This window comes from Pteropus medius, unplaced genomic scaffold (genome assembly GCF_902729225.1).
Source record: "Pteropus medius unplaced genomic scaffold, Ma_sr-lr_union100, whole genome shotgun sequence".
Taxonomy (NCBI): domain Eukaryota; kingdom Metazoa; phylum Chordata; class Mammalia; order Chiroptera; family Pteropodidae; genus Pteropus; species Pteropus medius.
The window spans coordinates 2,128,911-2,143,786 of NW_024342469.1; the positions used below are offsets into that span (position 1 = coordinate 2,128,911).

Consider the following 14,876-nt stretch of genomic DNA (forward strand, 5'->3'; position numbering starts at 1 on the left):
TCGGAAAGCTACTTCGCCAAGGTGCACACGACTCCATCACCCGACCCCGCGCACACGCATGGGGCTCCGGCCTCCGCCCCCCACCCACAGAGCCCCGAGTGTGCAGCACCACACCCTGGCCTCCCTTGGTCCGTGCCCTGCCTGTGACCCCCAACCCAGCACCCACATTCGAGCAGACTGAGCTACAGCACCTTCTCTGAGCCCACCAGGCTGTCACCTGCTACCACGCCCACTGCTGAGAAAGCCTGTCCCTCGCTTACTTGCCTACCTGTCGGATTCACCGCAGCACTGCCCCCGTGGAGACCGCTGCGGCCCCCACCCCGTGAGCGGCGACCGTACTCCTGCTCGGGAACTTTCTCCCGGTGTCCCGCAGAGCCTCCCTTGGGGCCAGCCGCCCAGCCAGCCACCCCTGCGCCAGCCTGGGTGTGGCTCCCTGCCCCCGCCATCTCCCTGCTGCCCCAGCCTCACACTAACAAGGCCCCCAGTGCAGGCCTGATGAGGGCTCAGACAAAGGATGGGTTACATCACCCTCAAACGCGCCGACCTCGCAAACACCACTGTTTTCATCCCGACATCCCTAAGTACCGCGGAGCCGGTATTCTGGGTCCGCCCTGCCAGTCACTACCACCCGGCTTCTAGAGTGAGGGGCCTGGGGCCCAGGAGGGACGAGTCTCTCAACCCGGGGCCCTCAGCCGACCAGTGGCCGCAGCCCGATTCCCACCTAAGGACAGCACGCACTGGGGTCGCTCGCGAGGGATGACCGGACCAGGCCGGCACCTGTAACAGCGGGCACCCAATAAACCTTTGCTGAACGACTAAGACATTCACGTGGAGGTGTTTTTCATTTTTCATTTTAAGTCAACAGTTTTCTAGAAGGAGCTGAATAAACATGACCGAAAGACCAAAATCACTCAACAGTGGCACTGTGGAGCATTCGCATATGCCAACGCTCAGTGGCTGATGACGCTCCACACTGGGCACCATCACCCTCCCTGAGGCTAAAGGATGCGCTCGAAGCCAGGGCCGTGGGCAGCACCGCGGACGGCCCGTGAGGACAGACGAGGAGGCAGGTCCCGGGGCGGGGGGACCCTCCCCTCGGCCCCAGCCCACTCACCGCGAGGCAGAAACGCGGCAGCCACGGCCCCGCCCGGCCGCCTGCACACAAGGAAGGCCGCAGAGACGGTGGTATTTGGGACCAGGCATCTTACCAGCTTTACTCTACCCAGCGAAGAATGACGAGAGGGCCACCAGCTCGCCGCCCTGCAGGCACCCAGGACAGACTGTTGGCCATGATTCCGGGCTCCTGACTCGGTCCTGAAGCACAAGCCTCCACGGGCCGGCCTCGCTCGTGCAGAGTCCGGAGTGGACTGGACGCCGCCCGAGTGCCACCAGGGCAGCTGCGGAAGGCACTCCTGGGCAAATCTGCCTGCAGAGGCTGAGCAGGCGAGAGAGGCGGCGGCCACGCTCGTCGGTCAGCAAGCACACGGAGCTCTAGCACATGGGCAGCACTGTCTACGCGGGAGCGAGGGTCCAGCAAGCACCCCGACGCCGCCGTCCAGGCCACGGTGCAGGGCCCCGGCCTCCCCCGCCTGCTGGAAGCCCGCTGCCCGCCTCGACGACAACACACTGCCCAAGAGCGCGTTCATGCTACTGTGGGGGAAAATTTAGATTTCAGAGTGCCTATTAATCAAGGAAAGCTATCACTTAATTCGAATTATTTAGATTTCGCTCTACTCAGTCTCTCTTGATAACCTGGAAAGTACATTTTTAAGACTTTCATCCCAGTGACACGTAAATATAAAGGGACAGGTAGCTCAAGCATGAGACGGAAAAGCCTTTGAAGAGGCAGACCGGCGGGAACGGCGGAAAGCGCGTGTCCACGCGGGTCTGTGACGGGCGGCGCCGGCCTGGCTCTGCCCCTAAGACACGTGCTTCTGAAACGTCACGCGCCCCGCGGCCGGTCCTAGAGTCGTGGCGACAGCTGTGGCTCCCGAATGCCATCGCCCCAAATCAGCCCCAGAGAGCCGGCTCCAGCCCCTCCTCTAGGCTCACTGCCACCACCCGGCCCAGTGCCAGTCCGCTGTGACCGTCTCCCGGCGGGTCTCCCTGTAAGCCAAATACTCCACACCCCGCAGAGCAGCAGACGGAGCTGCTGACCACAGAAACCATCAGGCCACACCGTGTCCCCTGTGGCTTCCCAAGACGCGAAGGACAAAGTGCACACGCTCAACCACGACTCCGAGGCGCCGGGCCTGCCGCGCCCCTCCACCCTCTCAGCGTCCCCTCCACCCGGCCCTCTTGCCCCAAACCGAGCGCTGTGTCCCTGCCTCGGGCCTTGGCACTCGCCCCTCCTGGCATGCCCACTCCCCAACTTCCGCGGCTCCCATGACTTCGGCATAAGAGCTTGTTCAAACGCCGACTCCCAGGCTGGTCCCCATTTGAACGTAAGCCCCCAGGGAGGGTCTTCCCCCCTCTCTTCACTGCACACCCCGAGAACTCCAGAACTCAGTGGGCTGAACAGAGGTGTGAATGATCCAGGTCTCCTCCACGCTTCATGGGGAGCCCCGCTCCCTGTTCTCCTGGCTCTGTGCCATCGGGAGCGCGTGGACCTTCCTGTTCTGGGGGTCTGGATGGACGGACAGCACCCAGCCGTCCGCTGCACTTCTGACCAGCTTCTCCCACTCTGTTTCTCTGTCACGTGATGCTGCAGACCTGGTCCTCAGATGTCAACCCATCGGGGTCTCAAGCCCCTGCCTGCTGGGAGGGGATATGGGCCAAGGGAGACCAGCTCCCCTGAGCGCAGGCAGCGGGAGGCTTGGGGTGGAGGGGGCAGGCAGACAGGGCTGTGAAGGCTGGTGGGGTCTCCAGATGTGGGGAGGGGGGAGGGCGGAGCACACGCGACACGGTGAAGGGCAGCGCGGGGCTCAGGAAGCCCACATGGCCGAGAGCAGAGCCGTCAGTCTGCGTAGAGTGACCTGCCTCATCACGTCTGTCACTGGGAAGACTTTCTGTTTCCCAGCCATGGTCAAGGACAGGCACGGAGAGGGTCTGCCAGCTGGACACAGGGCAACACGCTCACATCTGCCCCCAACTAAGCCAGCTACAGGTCCCAGACCCCCCCACACACACACATACACACCTGCCATCGTGGGCCAGTCCGCAAGCCTAGGCATCGTGTTCAGCCAGCTGAGGGCCCACCCGCCATGCACAGAACACGGAGAGGCCACCTAAGGTGGCAGGTGGAAGCCAATGCTATAAAAGCAGCAGGTAGGTCGGCCTTGCCCGGACTCCCCTGAGAAAAACCCTCCACTGACTAATCGTGCGGGAAAGATGCCACGTGAAGACCGTCAGGTGGCACTGGGAGACCAGGAACACAGAAGGGTGAAGGACCCTGAGTCCTGCCCTGCCCTCGGGCCCTCGGGCCGAGGAGGACCTGCGGGGGGGAGGGGGAGGCCAGCATCCCGCCCTGAGGGCCTGGCGACTCACGTGTGCTGGCCGCACCGGAAGCTCCCTCAGCTCCAGCCACAGGGACCTCAGAGCCAAGACCACACATTCTGACGTCTGCCCTCACCTGCCCACCTGCAGCTGTCCGGCAGGCTCAGCCTCGGGGCTCTGCCCGCTGAAGACTCCTCTCCCAGCCGCCATTCCTGCTCCCCGAGCCCTCCTACAGGAAGAGGGGTGCTGGCTGTGGGGGCAGGAAACGAGCCTCTGGCCTCCGGCCCCGGGAGGCAGGGCAGCTACAGGACACGTGGCGTGGCGCAGACCTCATTGCCGTTGCTAACTAGCTGGCCCACACACGAAGGCAGCCAGCAGATCAAACACCAGCACAGCCCAGGCTGATGGACACACCCACCCACACCCTCAGCCAGCAGCGGGGAGCAGCTGTGGGGGGCGGGGTTCCTTCTCTTTCCACTGACTGTGATTTACTCTTCCTTTTGTCTTCAATTAGCTCCTATGAGTTTGCTTATTAGCTTGTGGGTTCTTAGGATTTAGATTTTGAGATTTTAATTTCTCTTGAATATAGGTCCTTTTTGCAAGGTAGGGGCAGAGTCAAATGAAGGCAGCCTCGTCCCTGCGGATCCGGACCCCGTCATTCGATCTTCAGCAGAATGACACGACACAGGGCGCCAACAACAAGTGATGAATGCCAAGTAACGGCCACTTATCTCCCTTTTTTCTCAGGAAACAGCCAGAGGTCCAGTCCTTAAAGGAACCACATACAGAATATCTCGGTCCCAATTACATGCCAACCTATTGATGAACCAGGTCAGAGCTGGCCAGGGAATGGTGAACAGAGAAAGTGTTTACGTTTTGAAAACTTGCTCTAATGTTTAAAAAATTCCTGGTTGCAGTTAACAAGAAAGCAAATAAAAAAATACTACAGATGCCCCCGCACTGACGCTTGATTTTGCGAAGGTCTTCCACCGAAACACAGAGGGAGACTTGAGTCCAGGGAGCAAGACACTCAGACGTTTTCAAAATAAATTACTTAGTAACGAGAAATGTGACATACTGCATTCTCCCGTTTGCCACAAGAACAAAGTGACGATGGAGACGATTGATAAAAGCGCGCTGGCAGCAGCACCCCCACGACGGGACAACCTCCGGCTTCACACACTTCACACTGTTGTTCCCCATGAGACAGGTTCCTGTGGGAAAACCTGTCAGGAGCTCTTGCCTGGGGCAGGAGATGGAAAACAGAGCATGTCCTAATTAGCTGATTGGGAGCTCAGCTAAGTCTTTGGGGAGGACCCATAAGCACAACTTCCAACTGCAGAATTCCTTAGCCCTCCGTGTCCTAAAGCTGGGCTCAGTCCCACCTGCCGCTCCTCAGGGCGGAGGTGGGTGCTCGTCGCCCTAGGAGCGGCCCTGGTAGCCTCTGGGTGCGCAGCAGGGGATGCGGGGGGAACTGGCGGCAGGAAGGCCAGGACGCCAACCATCGGGAGGCCCGGTCTGCCCCGCCCCCACACGGCCCGCCAGCAGCGGGGGGGCCTGCGACACTGAGAAAGGAGCCCACACGGCCCTGCAGCACGCGCGGTGGCCGGACACGAGGCCTTAGCGGGGCCCCTCTTGGACTGGAGGAACCGGGGTCTCACGCCACCGGGAAGAAGGGGGAGCCCACGGTCTGCGGCTGGAGCGGCGGCTCTGTCCCTGGTGGTGAACGCAGCCGCCTTCCGTGCTGGGAGCCCTGACTGCTTCACGTCACTCCGGGCGACTGCAGCAGCCAGGCCGGTGGGAGACGGCATCACAACACAATGACACAGCCACCGTCGGGGTACCGTGCCGGGCCGCCTGCGTGCCGACGGCTCGCTCACGGCCGGCAGCAGAGGCGCCCCGGCCCTCACGGCGCCCCTCACCTAACCGGCTTTGCCTGTGCTTTGAAACCACAAACCCTAGTACCGACTCCAGTCTCGGCCGCAGAGCACCGTGAAAAGCTCCTCCCAGATGACGTGAAGCGGCGCCATGGGCCCCGCGCGCCCGTCGTCCCCACCCCGTCGCCCCGCGCACCCCCGCCCTGCCCCCCCAGGAAAATTTAACCTCAACCCTCGGCGCATTCACGAGGCCTCTGGGACACGCTGAAATGCTTTGTCATCTCAGGGCCCTGTGGCCACCACACCACCCAGGAGCGCACTCGTGACCGTGAGGGCGCTGGGTGGCGTCTCTGAAATTATCTTGCTGTTTGATCACAAACACAATGAGCTCTGCATGGATCAGACGGCACTGAGAACTTGTCGTCAGGCAAAGGGACCCCGTTCCCCCAGCGGAGGGCCACGCGCTGTAGGACTTCTGAGCTGGACCAAACCACTGGACAGCTATTGTGCAAAGAACGCATCAAGCCATTTCTAAGCCTTCGCTCTCAGGCTGGTAAAAAGAAATCATAAGTGGACGATTCTGTGACACTTTTTCCAAGCAGGCGTTTTCAAAGCATTAGCAACATGACACTTGAAGGAGACGCGAACAAAGCAGGGTTCCCCTGAACCCCTGCTCCTCCAGGCAAGCGGGGAGCAGGTGTTTCCTTCCCCGGCTTCTCCCACCCCAGACCCAGCCACTCACCCCGACCGCCACCCTAGTCCCAACTGAGATAGAAACCGGACAGGAATCTTCTGAAGGACACTGGCCACCTCCCTCCCCACCGAGGTGACCTCGCACCCGGGAAGCAGCTCCTGCACGGGAGAACAGGCTGGCCAGCCACACCGAGACCTCATTCCTCAGAGCAGAGAGCTGCCAGAGGCCAGGGCTGCTCAGAAGTCCCCGTGTCAACAGGAAGAGCCAACAGGTCACTGAAATCAAGGGCCAAAAGCCAGAAGAACCAAGCCAGGAGCCCAGGAGCGGCCCGCCAGCGCCAGGCGCAAGGCAGCCGGGCCTGCGGGCTGGGAGCCCACTCCTCACCCTTCCTGTGGGGTCTCTGCCCCCAAGGATGGTGCCCGGGCCCCCGCGAGCCCCGCCCCGGCCTGGGCCGCCTGCCTGTGGGGCGAGGGCGGGCGCCCTGCCCAGATGTAGGAAAGGGGGTCGCGGCAACCAGGCCACGACGTGCCACCACCAGGGCTGAGAAACTGGAAAGCGACAGGTACTCCTGGTCTGCTTGCCAAACTTCAGAAACCTCAGAGCCAGGAAAGAATTTTTTCCAAAAAAACTCCACGGTTCCTCCAAAGCCGCTGCCCGGGGGGCTCCGGGGGTCCCGGGGGGAGCTCTGTCGGTCCGCACTCATGACCCTCACCCCCCGCCTCCACTCGCCTCCGAGGCAGCAGAGGGCACCAGCAGCTCTGTGCGCTCGGGGGCAGAAAGCTGTGCCTCTAAAATGGGAAATATATTGAAATTGGCAATGTCGCCCTGCTCATGGTTACTTGGGGGAAAAAATCTGATTTCGGGAATCTGAAAACATCGTAACTCAACCAGGTGCATCGGCAACATGACTTTACGGCGTGTAAAGCGCTACGGAGATAATTTCTGTGAGACAAGCGAGAAAAAACACCTGCGGGATTTACAGCCCTTGAATCCAGCGGTGACCTGGGCTCAGGAGTTTACAACGCGAGTGTTCGCAACATGATTCAAGGAACGTTCCCCCCCAAGAATTATAACACCCGATGACAAAACCAAGTAAGAGTCTGCAACAAGTCAAAATGTGGACTAAAAGGCAGCCGTCTAACACATAAAATACAGAGACACCGGGACACTCAGCTCCTCAACTATGTGATAACGTGATGCTTTTAAAGAAGTAACAGTGTCACGTCCGCCGTGTGAAGGACTCGACTGTCACTTCATTCAAAAATGCGGATTTACATCCCACGTTTTATACTCGAGGGGTCTTGACAGGTTAGCAAAACGCAGCCGTCTCATTACACTCACGACTGAAGTACAGAAAAGAAATGCTTGCAAGCAAAATACCACAGCACCGCTGTCACCAGGCCGAATGTTCCACAGGGCTGACGGGTCACACGCCAAAGCGTGACAGAAGAACCAGCGGCTGGTTAGGAAGCGTTTTTCTCAAATTCGAGAGCCACAGACTCCCACTCCTGGTAGCAGGGCACGTCAGATGTCAACAAACAACCTGCCAGGCACAAAAACTCCACGCTGACCAGTCTGGATTTCCCTCAGGGACATGCGGTCACCTCAACTAACAAAATGCACCACGTCGACGAAACAAAGCAACGAGAACATATTATCACCTCAAATGACAGCGAAAGGGTTTGGCAAACCTTAACGACCACTTACGATGTGGAAAGTCTGAGCGAGGCACGGCCCTCACCAGAGAGAGAGGGCCTGGAAAGCCCAGGAGAAATATCAAAGTCAGCGGTGCGATGCTGGCAGATGCCCCCTGACAATCGGAAATGCCACCAGCGCGCCTGCTTGCGTCGCTTACGTCCAACGTCGTGGCAGCAGCGTGAGCCGGCACAAGCAGACGAATAAAGAAGAAGGAAACGTATGGACAGAACAGAAAGAAAAAACGAAACCGTCCTCACTCACAAATGATATCATTGCCGTCTTCAAACCCTCAACCCACACACAAAATATCAAAAGTCATGAAAGAGGTGAGTAAGTTTGCCAAGTAGAAGATTAACTTACAAAAGTCGACTGCATTTCTATACGGTGTCAATAAAAAATTGGAAAACAAAAAATTTTTAAAGGTACCATTTATTTTTAAAATGAATATGAATAAATTTAACAAGCTACGCAATACATTTAAGGAAAAAACACTTTAAAAATAAAAGATGACAAGAACTAAATAAACGCAGAAACAAAACATTTTCTCCAACCAATGATCCACGGTGATATCTGAGACTGTCACGAAACATAAGAAGCTGATTTTAAATTCACACACAAAGTGAAAGGTCAAGAACAGCCCAGAAATAAGACCAGATGTGGCGGCTGTCCTACCAGACATCAAGACCACGTGCCAGGACAAGAAGCAGCCAGCACAGGGACGACTGGACAGACAGCGCAGGAGCCGCTCAGAGGCCAGGAGGGCCCCGTACGCGCGCACCCAGGACGTGCGGCAGAGATGACAGGGCCAGGGGCGCGGCTGCTGTCCAGGCGGGGAACCCCACGGAAACTGCACTGCTACCCCAGTTCCACCAGTCCGTGCCAAACGGACATGGTCCTAAAGGCAACACGCAAAACCGAAACTCTCGGACGATGTAAGATTTCTCTGAAATCACATGCGAGGTTGGACAAAACGCCTTAGGACACGAACAGGCCCAGAGGTGACGGGAAGGACTTCGAACTGGCTGTTTGGTTAAGAAGTTCTCTTCCCCGATGAGTGAAAAAGCCACCTGCTCAGAGAAGACACGTGCACCCACGTGCACCCAGACAGAGCCGGCATGCCGCCTGCAAACCAGGGGCCCCAAGACACAGGAAAGACAAACGAGACAGCGGCAACATGGGACAAAAGCATCTCACGCGAGGGAAACAGACGGCCGAGAAACTGGTGACAAAACACTTACTTCGTCCCCAACTAAGAACGTGAGAACTGGAAGCGCAGCGAGACCCCTCCGCGCCCAGCAGCCAGCTCAGGGCAACGGTCAGCCGGGCAGGCTGGGGACGGCCAGGGGCACAGCGCCCCGAACCAGCCGGGCGCCCCTCCTCAGCACACGCCCCAGAGCGGCACACCCTGGGGCCCCCGCCCCAGCACCCAGGGCCGCACCGCGAGAGGAGGACGGCCCAGACTCTCCGGACAGCCGGCTGACTGGGTCACTCCCGCAGCAGGCTGCAGTGACAGAAGGAGCAACCGCGAGTGCAGACGACACACACACGCACCTGAACACACGCAACAGAGCCGCACAGAAACGCAGGGGGACGACCAACCAAACCTCGACAGGACGGTTACCCGTAGGGGACGAGACAATGTCTGGGGAGGGACAGAGGGGGCTTCGACAACACCGGCCTCGCTCTAACTCTTCAGCTTCGCTTCGAAGGGCCTGCAGAACGCCCACAAGGACGGCGGTGTGTCCCAACTCACTCGTCACGCCGGCACATCATAACCACGAGAGAGCCAGGTGACAGTGGGACAAGACAGACCCAGGCTCTGTCCTCGCAGAGCCGAAGAGAAGGCCAGGGCCGTCGGTCAAGGCCAGGATGCGGCCGCCTTGGGCCACACACGAAGCGACAGCCAAGCATAGAGGAGCCGCCGATTCACTGCCGACGGCTAGCACGCGAGAGGGCGATCGAGGCCAGTCCCGTGAAGCCACTGCAGTGGCTGTGCCGTCAGCTGCGTGTACATCCAGGCCTGGCCCCCACAATGCAGAAACTTCACCTTCATTTTGCCTCCTGGCTAACACGAGACCAAGATCTCTACACTCCCTAAAGCCCCTCACTGAGCACTTCACGTCCTCCCACACAGAGCTGTGCCCAAGTCACCCCCTCGTCCGCTCCCCTGTGAGCCCGTCTGCCCAGAGGTGGGACTGCCCTGCCCAGCAGGGCCTGGACAGGCCCGCACCTCCCCGAGGGGCCCAAAGGGGTGCACGAGAGCCGAGGGGAAGCCGTGAAGGACAGAGACCCGCTGCCAGGGCTCAGGGCTTCGGACCAAGGGACCGAGGTCCCCGGATGTCACACACAAGCAGGCCAACCAACATCAACTGGCGGCGACCGGCTCCCTCAGAGACCGAGAGGCCCATGAGCTCAGCTCTACGAGGAATGTGTCAAGTGGCAGGAAAAATACAGAAATAAACTAAAGGACTTGTGGCAGACTCTATTTTCTCTTTAAAAGTAAGTAAAAAAGAGGTTATCTCTTATTTTTCAGGCACAATAAGCACAACTATTGAAAAGAACAATCAAAGGGAAGTATCTCAAAATGGCTACTTCTGCGGAAAACTGATTTTCTCCTTCTGTGTCACAAGGTCCATAAGTGCTTTCGCTTGAATGATCCTGGATTTTTTTTAATGCACTTACCACACAGACGAGAGATGTCGAAGGTTAAAGGTACGTTTACTGGAGCAATCAAGATGCAAAACTAATACTTCCCACGAAAACTTCAATTTTTAAAGAGGCACCATGTGTAACAGCAACAAAATAATCTAATAAAACATACGTAGTACCTTTACTGAACAAATTTTAAAACTTCATTGAAAGGATTAAAAATGGCCTAAAAATGGGGACTCGGCACGTTCATGAAAATGAAGACTAAATTTCATAAAGATTCCAGTTGAATCTTTATCCCAAATTGATTTATAGATTCTGGGCAATCCCGACCACGAGTCAGACTTTAAAAGCCAAACTGTGGCTTTTGATCCTCCGATTCCGAGGCTTATGTGAAAGAATGAAGGCCTCGGACTGTACAAGCAACTCCAAAGAGGAAGCGGGGTGTGGACGCCCCCCGACCGCGCAGATCAGAACTCGTGATCCGGCTGAAGTAACGAGCGAGGCCTGGTGTCAAGGGAAGGTGACGTGAATACCGGGACAAAACAGGAAGTGCGAGAACGAGACCCCCGTGACCGTGGACAGGACGCAAACCAGAAGTGACACCAGACACGGGAGACACAACGGAGCCCGTGCGCGACGCTGGGACCCACGGGCCACTACACGAGGGGGGCAAACGGGACCCCTTCCCGTCGGCGGTTATGGCCACGCGGGCTGCCCCCGACCTGCTCCTGCATAAAGCGCCCCGACCGCACCAACCACCTCACTAGCAGAGGGGCGCCGATCACCCCACCGAAGCCGAGCCCTCCACAGGGCGCCGGGACGCCGGCCCTTACCTCGGTCACGCTGGGTTGCAGCAGCAGCGCCTCGGGGCTCATCCGGGGGATGTCGATGCGGATCTGGAGGGGACAGAAAGGGACAGACGATGACGAACGCCGCGTCTGGTCCTGTATCAGAACGGCGATGCTCGGGACAGCGACGCACGTGCCGTGGACCCGCGTGGGCTCTCCGAGGACAGGACCGCCCACGCGCCGGGTCCCCTGGGGCGGGAGCGGGTGCCAGCCCAGCGGCCTGCGGTGCCCAGCAGCTGCGTGCTGAGGAACTGAGCTGGCCTTCAGCTAGTTAGTGACGTGATCCATAGCAATTAGCAAACACTGATTTCCAGCCTCTGACTCGAGAGCAGTTCAAGTACATCAACAGTGGACAAGTTCTCAGACGTGACAGCTTCTCCTCAGAACGCAGGCCACATTCTCCTCTGCTGCGGAGTCCTTGGGGGACCCTGGGCACTTTCCACAGGCAGCATTCAGAAACCTCTGCCTGTCGGGAGAGCCACACAGAGCCCGCCACACACACGACAGAGGAACACGCCTGCGGGGGCGACAGACAACCAAACACGTCGTTGGCTCGAGCAGGCGCACGGGGCTTCCAACGCCCCGGAGCACCCCACACTGCCCAGCGCTGTCACCTGCCCCACCGCCCCGGGAGACAGCACAGACAGGCCGAGAGGGCGCCTATGGTCCAGGTTCATTCCCGCGTCCCGGCCTTGCACGTGACCTGGGCGGCCTTCCCGCTGTGCCTACTAGCGCCGTGGTCCTGGGCGCGTCGTAGGCTCTGGGGCTCAGTGCCCTTGTCTGCCAGGTGCCTGCCACACCCCTCCAGGGGCGCTGCTGAAGGTCAGACAAGACAGGGCTCACAGCCCTGGGCACACAGCTCCGGGGCCGGGAACTGCTTCTGACGCCACCGGGGTCGTCTCTGCCGTAAACTCTCCCTCAGGGAGCACCTGGGGCCCAGCAGCCACGGGCATGGGTGGGGGCGGTGAACTGCGTGGGGCGGGAACTGGAACGGCAGCCAGCGGCCCGCACACCAAGGCGTTCGGGAGCATGGCTACGAGGCCACAAGGGGAAGAAGTCAGACAGGGAAGGAGGTGGCACCAAAGGAGCACAGGACTAAGCTCTCAAGCCCTCTGAGCAAAGCGTCCCCGACGTGTGCCAAAAGAGACGTGGGGGCCAGGGCGAGGAAGGAGGGGACAGTCCAGCCCGAGGGCGGGATGAAGACCTGTCGGATCGCATCCCTTGCACCAAGGCACCTTCGAGGGCCACCCGTGCAACCACACATCTGTCCCCAGCACCCCAAGGCCACCAGAGCCAGCCCGTCGTACAGGAGAGCTGCCTGTCAAGTGTGTGAACAGACAGGACAGGGCTCATCGTGACCACACCCTGCCGTAACCTGTGTCTCTGGGAGGAAATCCAGTGGGAGAGGAGGCACCCCGCAAGGCTGGACACGCGGGGCTGCGTGCCCCTCCACGCCGCCCGTCCCGCCCCCGCGTAAGGACAGGGCGAGGAGGAGGCCGTGACGGTCCCCGGAACCCCCAGGGAGCGGAGGGCACGCCGGCGCATCTCTAACCCTCGCCGACTCTGTGTGCCCTGGACCTGACACGTTCTCCAAGAGTGAACACAGGAATCACAGTGCAGGGGCCGCGGCCCCACCTCCCAGAGAGAGGCCACGGGCTGCACGCCTCGGGGCAGGTGGTCAGCCAGGTCAGTTCACAGGTCACACGTCGTCGGTGGGAGCAGGGAGACACCGGGGTGACCAAGCCCCAAACCCAGCGGCTCAGCCCTGACCTAACTGTGGGGACCTAACGGGGCGGGAATGGGAGGTGGGACGGCACAGGCTCCACCTCCGAGGGGCGGGTTTGCTCGGCTGCGAAGCGAGTGGCCAGCAAGAAGCTGCTCCGGGTCACGTCTCTCTCGGTTACACGAACACAGAAAGTCCCGGAGGACCCAAAATCCTATGGGAGGTTTTCATCACCTGTCGTAGTAACTGAATAAAGATGCACGCCACCGTTTTTAATGAACTTTCCCTTAAGAAATTCGTAACAGAACACAGCTCGGTAAATCTTTCAGATAGACGCTGATGTCATCCTTGGGAAGTCTTCTTCTTGAATAAAAATACATCAAAAGCGTGTTCAAAACAACACCAAATTTACCCATTCTCCACCAAGAGTGGGTGGGAAAACTAACCAGGTCAGCTAATTAATTTCCCAAACCACATCCAAACGCAACCTGCCTCAAGTCCGTTTCCCAGAGTAACTGCGTGGCAGTGCCATGTGGCCCAGGGGTGGCCGGGGGTGGAGCAGAGGACAAGCCTCGTGCAGCAGTGCACCCAGGGGCAGGGGGCTGCCCTGGAAGGCAAAGCAAGCGGCCCCTCCCCAGACCGCCCCAGAGCCTCGTCTGTGGAAGACACTTCGGGAACCCATCCTACTTAAAAAAACTGGTTCTCAAGCAGAGGGGAGCCTGCCTGGGGTGCTTCTTAACAGGCCTATACCAACTGACGAGAGCGGCAAAGAGCCCCATCTGGGCCTCGCTCCGTCACCCAGAGGTAGGGTTCCCGAAGGAGACGTGTGACACGGGGTCGCGAGAAAACCGAGGCCCCTCGGAGGCTGAGGGGGCACGAGCCACCTCGGACCCTCACGCGCACGAAACTGGGGGCCGCGAAGGCCGCGAAGAGCTAGGTCTGCAGCAAGTCTGGACGCGCCGTGCGCCCCCGACCGCTCGCCTGTCTTCAGGCTCATCCACGTCTGGGAAAACAGGTCAGTGCCCCGACCGGGGACGCGCCGGATAAAACACGTCCTCCCACACGTCGGCACCGAGTCAAAGCACCGCCGGGAACACGCGAGGAAGGAAAAGGGTCCCCACCTGTCTGTACGTGTCCTGGTGGACTTCGTCATTCCGAGAATCGTAGTAGCGCTCGATGAACGTGAAATACTCTTTCTGTTTTCTCTGGAGAGTGGCCGGTCTTCGGTCGACGTTGGCAGGAAGGTAACCCTGGGGGGAACACAAAGAAGGATGTGCCGTTAACGTGCAATCTCCCCTGGACGGGACACAGCGGGACGAGGACACCCTACGGGACACAGCGGGACGAGGAATGAGTGGTGGAAAGAGACACGGGTGACGGTCAGTCTGCGAGTGACCCACATGCAGCTCCACTCCCGACGGCCTGCACAGGGGCCCTGGACTCGGGCGCCGTGGGCCCCCCTGAGCGGGGGCACTGCCCCGCAGCCACTGGGGACCTGCCGGAAGCCCCACAGCGGGGGCGCACATAACGGTCGCCCAGAGCAGGGCTGACGGAGGAGCCTCTTCACGCCTCCGTGCCGCGAAGGGCTCAGGGTCTTCCCCGGCGTGTGACAGCTCCACGTGTGCGTGTGGCTCCGGGCTGGCTGCTTGAACGCGGCGTTCCACGTGAAGCACGCGCGGGTGAGAGCGGTTCGCATCTGCCGCTGTCCCGTGGGCAGACGCCGGGTCAAACGCTCCTGCGGGCACCTTTGACGCCGCGGGACGGGCACTTTGTAAAGCGTTCGCTGGCAGTGGGACCACGCGGCGCGCGTGCCTCTGGTAGGTGTTGCTAAGGTCCCGTGGGAAGCATGCTCTGAGGGTGCCCGTGGCCCCACGGCCGTGCCAGCGCTCAGCACTGCCACACTGCCACACTGCCACACTGCCTTGTCTTAGTGCCTGCTAGGATGCACT

At 59.6% G+C, this 14,876-nt stretch overlaps 1 protein-coding gene across 1 annotated transcript in view; it reads right to left on the reverse strand.

The window, feature by feature from the left end:
* The window catches only part of TBC1D22A (TBC1 domain family member 22A), a 229,452-nt gene that overhangs the window by 136,635 nt on the left and 77,941 nt on the right, over positions 1 to 14,876 (reverse strand). Inside the window, exons 8-9 of the mRNA XM_039863147.1 lie at positions 14,049 to 14,177; positions 11,190 to 11,252 (exon numbers count right to left, since the gene is read on the reverse strand). Of these exons, the coding sequence (XP_039719081.1) occupies positions 11,190 to 11,252; positions 14,049 to 14,177 (192 nt within the window). The remainder of the gene's footprint in view (positions 1 to 11,189; positions 11,253 to 14,048; positions 14,178 to 14,876) is intronic.